The following is a 12,308-nucleotide window of genomic DNA, read 5'->3' on the forward strand; positions in this document are numbered from 1 at the left end:
CAGTGTGTTGGAGTAGCAGGTCAGTTTATCATCTCTAAGGTTAAATTTTGTCAAAGCTGTACATTCTGTAGTATATGAATCTCATAACCAAAATTTTAATACCATTTGTATTTGTATGGTTTGTGTAAGGTGTACAAATTAAGTTAAGGATGAATTTAGTTTTTTTATTTTTTTTTTTGAACAGCTGAAAGACAACTCTCCTTTTATGAGTTAATACGATTAATAACCAATTGTAATAAATCTTCATTCATGTCATATGAAGGAGGGCGCAAAGAATGTTAAGGATTCTATAACCAAAAAGATTTATTGTCTAATAAATCTGAAGATTTGACTAGAGACATTTTTATGTCTAAGCCAGTTATTGGGCTGCTCTCATGGTGAAGAATCATCAAATCAAGTTACCTGTCTTGTTTGATTTTCTCGAATTTTTCTTTTTTGTTGTTGTCAAGATCTTTGGTGGGGGGAGGAGCTGTCTACCCCTGTCATATTGGATCCATCTCAGTCTGGAAGGGGTCCAAACTCTTTCTCCTTTCCTGTCAACACAAACACAGAGCCTCTCTCCCAAAATAGTACATCCTTGGTCCAGTAATTGGAAATCATTAAAGGTGTAGCTTGTCCTCTCTCCCAGAGAAATTTTAAAGTAACCACCAAACCCATAACCATATGTATTTTGATAATTAAAACAATTCAAAGCAATTAAAGCAATCTAAACAAATATTATTTGTTGAGGCAGTGTGTCTTCACTGTCCCCTGTCTTGTTCTATATGAGATCAAGGCCTAAGTTATTTATAAATCTATGTAAACGTAATCCTCCCTTCCATGGAAATTATGAAATTCTATGGAAATCTGTGGGTACATATGGTAGTATGTCATTTTCTTTTTATATAATTATCTAGGCCTAAGTTTTTTTGTCTGATATAGGTTAGGCTCCCTAGCCCTTGCTTTTCGGTCTAATTTTTAAAGATCAAAAGCTTCAATCACTTATACATTTATGTATTCTTACTGTACATGCCAATTTCCAGGCTCTAGTCTTGTTATGCCAGGCAAAATCAATCCCAGAAATCCCATGTAGATCATGTTCAAAGATCCCAAGTATTTGCCCTGGCAAGACTCTTAAATTTCTATAAAGCATTTTTTTTTCATTTAATCTCCCTAAATTCTTCCTTTTTGCCTTTATTTTCTACATTTGAGATCAAAGGCTTGGGTTTCTTAATTTGATATATATTTAAGAACATTTTAACAATTATCATTCTATTTTCTTTTATCCTTAAAAATAATTAAATCAAATTTTATTTATCCCTGTCTATTGATTCTTTGTTTGTAGGAAGTAGGCTGTGTCTATCATCTGACTCTGTTTCAGAGCAGTCATCTTGTCTCTTTGTATAGCAGGAGCTCCCAGCATCTTAGCTAAGGCTCTCTGAGGAAGGTAGAACTCTTTTAAAAGGGCCCAGGGTAAATCCCAGCAGGAGGCTGTGTTCCTCTGTTCTAGTTTCATGGCTTGTGTGGGAACCACGTGTGACTCATCTTCTCTTGCTGAGAAGCCAGTTTTTCCCCTCCTCATAAACTTATCTCTTATCGTGTATGTATATTCCATTCAGGAATCTAACTTATTTTTAATAGAGAGGTTTTTGCATATCATGTTGCATCCATCTGGATATTGAGGATTGGTTCTAATGCTTTGAATTAATCCAGCCCCCCAAATCCGAAATCAGCATGTCCAAATGCTAAAGGTTCTTGTCCCCAATTGATTTTTGACCAATCAATAAAGAGCCAATGGCCAATGACTGGGCAGGTAGACTGAGGCATGACTTGGGGATTTGCATGGGCTAGGAACTATAAGAGAAGAGAGAGATAACCGTGTCTCAGAGGGAGACGGATCAGATTTAGAGCAGCAGAAGAAAATTCTTCCAAAATGTAGGTGCAAAGGGAAACTGGCCCTATGGAAGGGGCTGCCCAGAAAGTAATAGGGCAGCAAAGATAAAACATAGATTTAGAAGGTGTTGAGCCAGAACTACTTGAGGGAAATGTAGGCTAGCCTGGTGAAGGATTAGAACTGCCCAGCCATTGAGCTAGGCAAGACATATTTAAAATTAACTGGTGTGTGTGTGTGTGTGTGTGTGTGTGTGTGTGTGTGTATGTTTCATTTGTGAATCCAGATAATGCTTGTGCAGGTACATGCATGCAACCCATCAGGAACACAAAGCAGTTTAACTAAACTGCCACTACAGATCACTGGGTATAATGCTCAAACAACTTATAAATAAATTCAGTACAGTTAGTAAGTCTATAATATAATGGGTGCATTAAAAAGGTGTCTTAAGGTTTCTATTGCTATGATAAAACACCATTACCACAAGCAACTTGGAGAGGAAGGGTATATTTCATTGTAAACTTCCAGGTAACAGTCCATCTGTGAGCAAAGTTGAGCCAGACCTCAAATCAGGAACCTGGATACAAGAACTAAAGCAGAAGCCACAGAAGAGTGCTGCTTACTGGCTTGCTCCTGGTGACTTATCAGTCTGCTTTTTTCATAGCATCTATGACTTTAAGGTGTGCTAACACCATAGTGATCTGGGCCCTCCCACACCAATGATCAATAAAGAAAAAAAATGCCCCATAGTCTTGCCCATAGACCAATCTATGGGGACATTTTCTCAGTTGCATTTTCCCAAATGACTCTAGCTTGTGACAAATTGACATAAAATTAGCCAGCACAGAGGGGAGCATTCTATACTAGTGAGGGAGTGTCAGTGATAGTTTCAGAAAGAGATGGTCTTGTGATGAGAGCCAATGAGAGCAAGGACATTTCAAGTCATGAAATCATTATCCCAGCCAGCAGTAGGAAGGAAGAGTCAGAAGGATCAAAGTTCAAGTCTAGCTTGGGCTATACAGTGGGACACTCTCTAAAAGCAAACAAACAAAAACAAAAGCATAACAGGAATGTTAAAAATCACTGATCTGAGCAAAGAATTTCTTAGATGTGGCAGAAGCAAAGTGCAAGGGAGGAGGAGTAAAGCAGGAGGCAGATTCTGACTATCATCTCAGGAGGTCCACAGAGGATACATATCAGAGTGATGAAATACCCTCACAAGCCTCCATTTCAGCCCTTCAGTCAGTTCTATCTACAAGGTTTTGAAATGAGCTTTTGTTACCTGTAAGAATGAAAACATGGCACCATAGTGAGTTATAAGCTTCTTAAAAAGAATGTATTTTCTTGAGTATTTTTCTAATATATCATCTGTTACAAGCATTCTGAATTCATTCTGTTTTCATTGGTTTTTATGGAAATTAATTTAAGAATTTCTGGCTCAAAGTCCTTGTTTGAAATATAGATAATGAAGGTTCTGAGTTTATTACCTTAACTTGATGCCTCATGACCTACTGAGACTATAAATACTAAACTAAATTTGTTTATCACTTATACAACTCTGTGACTCATACACAAAACACTGGACTTGTATACTTTAGATGACACATTAAGAATTGTTTCTCACAACACCCTTCTCAATAGTCACAAATAATATAAAATATCTTGGCGTGACTCTAACTAAGGAAGTGAAAGATCTGTATAATAAAAACTTCAAGTCTCTGAAGAAAGAAATTATAGAAGATCTCAGAAGATGGAAAGATCTCCCATGCTCATGGATTGGCAGGATCAACATTGTACAAATGGCTATCTTGCCAAAAGCAATCTACAGATTCAATGCAATCCCCATCAAAATTCCAAATCAATTCTTCAACGAATTAGAAAGTGCAATCTGAAAATTCATCTGGAATAACAAAAAACCTAGGATAGCAAAAACTCTTCTCAAGGATAAAAGAACCTCTGGTGGAATCACCATGCCGGACCTAAAGCTCTACTACAGAGCAATTGTGATAAAAACTGCATGGTACTGGTATAGTGACAGACAAATAGACCAATGGAATAGAATTGAAGACCCAGAAATGAACCCACACACCTACGGTCACTTGATCTTCGACAAGGGAGCTAAAACCATCCAGTGGAAGAAAGACAGCATTTTCAACAAATGGTGCTGGCACAACTGGTTGTTAACATGTAGAAGAATGCGAATCGATCCATTCCTATCTCCTTGTACTAAGGTCAAGTCTAAGTGGATCAAGGAACTTCACATAAAACCAGAGACACTGAAACTTATAGAGGAGAAAGTGAGGAAAAGCCTTGAAGATATGGGCACAGGGGAAAAATTCCTGAATAGAACAGTAATGGCTTGTGCTGTAAGATCGAGAATTGACAAGTGGGACCTCATGAAACTACAAAGCTTCTGCAAGGCTAAAGACACCATCAATAAGACAAAAAAACCACCAACAAATTGGGAAAGGATCTTCACCTATCCTAAATCAGATAAGGGACTAATATCCAATATATATAAAGAACTCAAGAAGGTGGACTCCAGAAAGTCAAATAACCCCATTAAAAAATGGGGCTCAGAACTGAACAAAGAATTCTCACCTGAGGAATACCGAATGGCAGAGAAACACCTGAAAAAATGTTCAACATCCTTAATCATCAGGGAAATGCAAATCAAAACAACCCTGAGATCCCACCTCACACCAGTCAGAATGGCTAAGATCAAAAATTCAGGTGACAGCAGATGCTGGCGAGGATGTGGAGAAAGAGGAACACTCCTCCATTGTTGGTGGGATTGCAAGCTTGTACAACCACTCTGGAAATCAGTCTGGCTGTTCCTCAGAAAATTGGACATAGTACTACCGGAGGATCCAGCAATACCTCTCCTGGGCATATATCCAGAAGATGTCCCAACCGGTAAAAAGGACACATGCTCCACTATGTTCATAGCAGCCCTATTTATAATAGCCAGAAGCTGGAAAGAACCCAGATGTCCCTCAACAGAGGAATGGATACAGAAATTATGGTACATTTACACAATGGAATACTACTCAGATATTAAAAAGAATGAATTTATGAAATTCCTAGCCAAATGGATGGACCTGGAGGGCATCATCTTGAGTGAAGTAACACAATCACAAAAGAACTCACACAATATGTATTCACTGATAAGTGGATATTAGCCCAAAACTTAGGATACCCAAGATATAAGATACAATTTGCTAAACGCATGAAACTCAAGAAGAATGAAGACCAAAGTGTGGACACTGTGCACCTTCTTAGAATTGGGAACAAAACACCCAGGGAAGGAGTTACAGAGACAAAGTTCGTAGCTGTGATGAGAGGATGGACCATTTAGAGACTGCCATATCCAGGGATCCATCCCATAATCAGCTTCTAAACGCTGACACCATTGCATACACTAGCAAGATTTTGCTGAAAGGACCCAAATATAGCTGTCTCTTGTGAGACGATGCCGGGGCCTAGCAAACACAGGAGTGGATGTTCACAGTCAGCTATTGGATGTATCACAGGGCTCCCAATGGAGAAGCTAGAGAAAGTACCCAAGGAGCTAAAGGGATCTGCAACCCTATTGTTGGAACAACAGAACCCCGGAGCTCTTGTCTCTAGCTGCATATGTATCGAAAGATGGCCTAGTCGGCCATCACTGGAAAGAGAGGCCCATTGGACTTGCAAACTTTACATGCCCCAACATAGGGGAATGCCAGGGCCAAAAGAATGGGAATGGGTGGGTAGGGAAGTGGGGGGCGCTATGGGGGACTTTTGGGATAGCATTGGAAATGTAATTGAGGAAAATATGTAATAAAAATATTAATCAAAAAAAAAAAAAGAATGGACATGTTGTGTGGGCAGATGAACATCCAGACATATCCAGCCTTGCTTGTGAATTCTCTTTTGAGATCTTTATGATTGAGATTTTGACTAGATTTTTTAAAATGCTATAAAATGATACATATTGAATTAAAAAAAAAAAAAAAAAAGAATTGTTTCTCAGATTGGTCCCGGGACTCTGCCGAAAAGTAGTCTGCACAGGTGAGAGTGTGCACACAGAAGCGGACAGATTCTGGGACAGGTGGGAGCCACAGAGCTTCTGAGGCAGCGCCCTTTTTGGGCTCCAGACATCAGACCACCTCCCTGGCAAGAGGACAGTTGTCCACCCAGCCAGGAAGGTTTTTGCCTCAGAAACAGTGGGAGCCATCTTGGTCCCGGGACTCTGCCAAAAAGTAGTCTGCACAGGTGAGAGTGTGCACATAGAAGCAGACAGCTTCAGGGACAAGTGGGAGCCACAGAGCTTCTGAGGCAGCGCCCTTTTCGGGCTCCGGACATCTGACCACCTTCTGGTCCACTGCAGCACCATGGTTCCTGGCCCAGGGAGTCTCCGGACACCCGCAAGGACCCACACAGGATCCCCCACGGGATCCTAAGACCTCTGGTGAGTGGAACACAGCATCTGCTCCAATCCAATCGCGCGGGACCTGAGACTGCATTAACTAGGGAAACAGATAACCCAGCCTGATTAGGGACACAAGTCTCTTCTGGTCCACTCCAGCACTGGGGTTCTTTGGGCGCTGAGTTTCTGGACACCCCCAAGTTTCTCACAGGACCCTCCACGGGATCGTAAGACCTCTGGTGAGTGGAACACAACTTCTGCCAGGAGGCAGGTTCGAACACCAGATATCTGGGCACCATCCCTAAAAGAGGAGAGCTTGCCTGCAGAGAGTACTCTGACCACTGAAACTAAGGATAGAGCTAGTTTCCCAGGTCTGCTGATAGAGGCAAGCATAATCACCTGAGGAACAAGCTCTAACCAGAGACAACTATAACAACTAGCTCCAGAGATTACCAGATGGTGAAAGGCAAATGTAAGAATCCTACTAACAGAAATCAAGACCACTCACCATCATCAAAACGCAGCATTCCCACCCCACCTAGTCCTGGGCACCCCAACACAACTGAAAAGCCTGACCTGGATTTAAAAGCATATCTCATGATGATGGTAGAGGACATCAAGAAGGACTTTAATAACTCACTTAAAGAAATACAGGAGAACACTGCTAAAGAGTTACAAGTCCTTAAAGAAAAACAGGAAAACACAACCAAAGAGTTAGAGGTCCTTAAAGAAAAACAGGAAAACATATCCAAACAGGTGATGGAAATGAACAAAACCATACTAGACCTAAAAAGGGAAGAAGACACAATAAAGAAAACCCAAAATGAGGCAATGCTGGAGATAGAAACCCTAGGAAAGAAATCTGGGACCAGAGATGCAAGCATCAGCAACAGAATACGAGAAATGGAAGAGAGAATTTCAGGTGCAGAAGATTCCATAGAGAACATCTGCACAACAATCAAAGAAAATACAAAATGCAAAAGGATCCTAACTCAAAGCATCCAGGAAATACAGGACACAATGAGAAGACCAAACCTACGGATAATAGGAGTTGATGAGAATGAAAATTTTCAAATTAAAGGGCCAGCGAATATCTTCAACAAAATTATAGAAGAAAACTTCCCAAACCTAAAGAAAGAGATGCCCGTGAACATACAAGAAGCCTACAGAACTCCAAATAGACTGGACCAGAAAAGAAATTCCTCCCGACACATAATAATCAGAACAACAAATGCACTAAATAAAGATAGATTATTAAAAGCAGCAAGGGAGAAAGGTCAAGTAACATATAAAGGCAGGCCTATCAGAATTACACCAGACTTTTCACCAGAGACTATGAAAGCCAGAAGATCCTGGACAGATGTTATACAGACACTAAGAGAACACAAATGCCAGTCCAGGCTACTATACCCAGCCAAACTCTCAATTAACATAGATGGAGAAACCAAAGTATTCCACGAAAAAACAAAATTCACACATTATCTTTCCACGAATGCAGCCCTTCAAAGGATAATAACAGAAAAAAACCAAATCAAGAACGGAAATCACACCCTAGAAAAAGCAAGAAAGTAATCCCTCAACAAACCAAAAAGAAGACAGCCACAAGAACAGAATGCCAACTCTAACAACAAAAATAAAAGGAATCAACAATTACTTTTCCTTAATATCTCTTAATATCAATGGACTCAATTCCCCAATAAAAAGACATAGACTAACAGACTGGCTACACAAACAGGACCCAACATTCTGCCTCTTACAGGAAACCCATCTCAGGGAAAAAGACAGACACTACCTCAGAGTAAAGGCTGGAAAACAATTTTCCAAGCAAATGGTCTGAAGAAACAAGCTGGAGTAGCCATTCTAATATCGAATAAAATCGACTTCCAACCCAAAGTTATAAAAAAAGACAAGGAGGGACACTTCATACTCATCAAAGGTAAAATCCTCCAAGAGGAACTCTCAATTCTGAATATCTATGCTCCAAATACAAGGGATACAAAGTATCCAAGGAGCTATAGAGATCTGCAACCATGTAGGTGCAACAACATTATGAACTAACCAGTACCCCGGAGCTCTTGACTCTAGCTGCATATGTATCAAAAGATGGCCTAGTAGGCCATCACTGTAAAGAGAGGCCCATTGGACATGCAAACTTTATATGCCCCAGTACAGGGGAACTCCAGGGCCAAAAAGTGGGAATGGGTGGGGAGGGAAGTGGGGGGGGAGGGTATGGGGGACTTTTGGGATAGCATTGGAAATGTAATTGAGGAAAATACGTAATAAAAAAAATTTAAAAAAAAAGAATTGTTTCTCAAATGAAACTCTTAATATCATAGACAGATGGATTCACTTTTTATCCAAAGCCTGAGGAGCAGTCCTTGCTGCAGCTTTTATGCCAACTGTAAATTATTCTTTCTGTAATGAAATACTGTGTTTAGAGAGCATTACTATTCTGTAAGTAAATTTGTAATTTCTAAGAAATTAAGAAATCACTTATCAGCCAGGCCTTTCATCCTAGCACTCGGGAGGCAGAGGCAGGCAGGCAGGCGGGTTTCTGAGTTCGAGGCCAGCCTGGTCTACAAAGTGAGTTCCAGGACAGCCAGGGCTATACAGGCAAACCCTGTCTTGAAAAAAAAATCACTTATCAAATCTAAATGAGAAGCCCAAACTAAAATCATGTAGAGATTTGAAAAGAGCAGTTAAGTATGAACCAATATGTTCCCACTATGTAAGATGAAATTATGTAAGTAGCAAACATTTATTGAACAGATAGTATATGTCAGATATTACAAAAATACTGGAGGTAAAGGTGGAACACAAGTAGCTTAAAGTTTAGTTGGTGAAATAAACAATAATCCAATTATTGCATCTTAAATGTTAAGTGTTATAGGTAAAGATAGAATAACCCTAACCTAAACAGAAAATCAGGAACAAACTTTTTTGCTTCTGAGAATTGATATATGAATTGCTGCAGTTTCTATCTATAAGGTGACTAAAGGTAGGGGGTAAGAGGATGCTGCATATAGCAGAAACAGTATATATGAAATGTTAGAGAGAAGAAAGCAAGCATTCTTTGGGAGTGTCCTAAGCCTTCAGACAAGCTTGAAACAAAGTAGATAATGAAGTGTGAAGAGATATGAGAGGAGTTAAGAAAAGTAGGCAGGGCTTATAAAATTTTCAGTAGAAGATTGCATTAAATTTTCACTTAGTTCCAAAGCCATTAGAATTGTAGGAACTTCTCTAGGGAGATAGTATGTGTATTCAGATTTACTTTGAAGATCATAGAGGCTGTAGGAATATACTGCAGTAAAGAAGCCTTAGGAAGTATTGAGAGATCTAGAAGTAAGAAATGATGACAGCCTTAACCAGGTGCAGAATATTGGAGTTGAAACATCAGTAGGTTGGGAATATTTTAATATATCACTGAATTGAACTGATAACTGCCCAAAAGCAAATAGGAAATGGGGGCTGAAATTTACTTCTTAGCTTTGGTACCTAAGCAAGTGGATGTATGTTGGGACCATTCACTAAAATACAGGAAACTTGTTTGGACAATCATCTATGTTAAATTTGAAATGCTTGTAGACCCAGATATACAGGCAATTTGTATATCATGTACAGTTTGTAATTTAAGACAGAGAGATGGACTGGAGATATACATTTTCCATTGTTGATTATACAAGTGAGTGAACTCACCCATGGAAAATTTATAGAATGAAAGGGGAAAGAAACCAAGTGTAGCACTCTGAGAATAATGGTCTCAGGTGTAGCTCAGTGGCAGAAGGTATTTGCCCTCCATGGAAGAGGCCTCAGATTAATACCCAGCACCACACAAAAGAAAAAGATGCCTAGGAGTATCAACATTTAGGGAAGCAAGAGATGGAGAAAGTTTTTCCTTAACCCATATTCTATGTAGTCTTTTATGCCTCAAAGGAAAAAACATTTTAAAAATAACAAATAAACATACAAGCAAAAGCTTTTTAAGGAACTGTGAGGTGGTTCAGTAGGTAAAGATACAAGCTAGTACAACTGGAAATCTCTGAGTTTGATCCCCAGAACCTACACGATGGATGGAAAGGACACCAGCAAGATGTCCTCTGACATACAAACACATAGTATTGCCCATGTGGATCAGCGTATGTGCAGTATACACACACTCACACTCTATGTAAATGACAATACATCACAGTTATTGAAACTTATAGTGAAAGCATATTTTTTTTTACCCTTTACTTCAGTAGACTTTGTGGATAGGCCCATCATTCCTTCAATACATGGGAAAGTTAATAAACTATATAGACTATTGGTTCTGTATGTCTCTTGAAAGAAGATACCAGGGAGGATTTTTAAAAACCTTTTGGTGGGCAAATAGTTTTCTATCTTTTAATGTAGCTTGAGACTTTACTAACTTATTTTAATGTTCTTCCTATTTCTATTTCTGTTATTCTATTAGAATCTGGAGAGTTGGAGCCTACATGTGACCAATGTAAAGATGGTTACACAGGCCAGAACTGCAATAAATGTGAAAATGGCTATTACAATTCTGACAGCATCTGCACACGGTGCGAATGTCATGGCCATGTGGACCCAATTAAAACTCCAAAGATTTGCAAGCCTGAGAGTGGTGAGTGCATCAACTGCCTTCATAACACCACTGGGTTCTGGTGCGAGAAATGCCTAGAAGGCTATGTTCGAGATCTTCAGAGAAACTGCATCAAGCAAGGTAAAACTCCAACTAAGATTACACATTGAGTATCTGAGGCTAGCATTGAATGTTTCAAGACAGCTTCCATTAGCTTTGTACACCTTCCAGTCCTACCAGAGAAGTTTCTGGAAATAAATTTTGATAGGTATTTGCCTAAAGAGGGTTCTTTCCCATCTTACTGTCTCCTGATTCTCCAGCATCAATTCCAGAAACGTGAAGACCAAGACCAAGTCGTTGTGACAATGAGACCGAGTACGCTCATATTTCCCTTCTTCTATCTGTCTGTTAGAACTGAAAGGTCCTGAAAGTTCTTTTCCTTTGCTTCTTGACACGCCATTTCAGTGATCATCAAAGACCTTTTCAGGGACGGACCTATACTCAAGTCTATCTCGAAGTTCCATCTGGGAAACTGCAGTTCTTTCTAGCCTCTTCACACTTTTGAGCTGACATGGCTCTGTGTGTGATAGATGAAATCTTATTAATATTCACTTTGAATTTTAAAATAAAAAGCATATGATGAAATGTTCCTTGGAGGAGTATTCAGTGAGAATTTAGAAAAGGTTAAGTTATGAATTCAGGAGGAGCTAGGGATATTCAGGGATTACTATTCCACAGAGAAATTAAATCCCACAATGTAAAAACTGCTCCTTGATATTCCAATGTACACTGATTACTGAACTGAGATACAGTTGGCCTCTGACCAGTAGCATCTTTTTGGTATTCTACTACAGTGATAAGATTGAACCACATCACTAGCTTAAAATGCTGTCACTTAGCATTTTACCATGTGTCCAAACAAAAGTGCCCAGAAGATAGTATTGTGATGGGATTTTTTTTTTTTTTTTTTAGCCATGAAGGAATACAAGCTTTGGCTATTTTTAGGTTACCTAATGTAGTAGACTGCAGTGATGAATAGTAATAGCTATTTTTATTATAATTTTATTGAGTACCCATATGATCACTAATATACACATAAAGTTTCCCAAGAACTCGGTGAAGTAGACATTATTATTCGTATTTAACAGATGAAAAATCTAAAATTCTAAGAGATTGACTTACTTGTAGCCCAGACCACTCCAAAACCTTGCCCAAAGCTTTTCAGCCTTCTACTGAGCTATGCTATCATAAGAGGTCTAAAATGTAGCTCCTAGATTATAAAGTAATTCAACAACACACAAAGCAAGAGCTCTCTACACATAGAATTAAAGGAAACTTCTTTTCTCTTTTGGCTGACAACAACCCTGAGCATTAAATTCTGTTTTCTGGAATAGAATTTTATACTTTCTTTAAGGATAATTTTACTTTCATCAAATGCCATCAGA

At 39.1% G+C, this 12,308-nt stretch overlaps 1 protein-coding gene across 1 annotated transcript in view; it reads left to right on the top strand.

Annotated features, from left to right (window-relative positions):
• The window catches only part of Megf9 (multiple EGF like domains 9), a 108,440-nt gene that overhangs the window by 91,669 nt on the left and 4,463 nt on the right, over positions 1 to 12,308 (top strand). The window contains exon 5 of the mRNA XM_021160932.3: positions 10,735 to 11,004. Coding sequence (XP_021016591.1) covers positions 10,735 to 11,004 — 270 coding nt within the window. The remainder of the gene's footprint in view (positions 1 to 10,734; positions 11,005 to 12,308) is intronic.

This window comes from Mus caroli, unplaced genomic scaffold (genome assembly GCF_978045245.1).
Source record: "Mus caroli unplaced genomic scaffold, Mus_caroli_1 scaffold_6, whole genome shotgun sequence".
In the NCBI taxonomy this organism is placed as follows: Eukaryota; Metazoa; Chordata; class Mammalia; order Rodentia; family Muridae; genus Mus; species Mus caroli.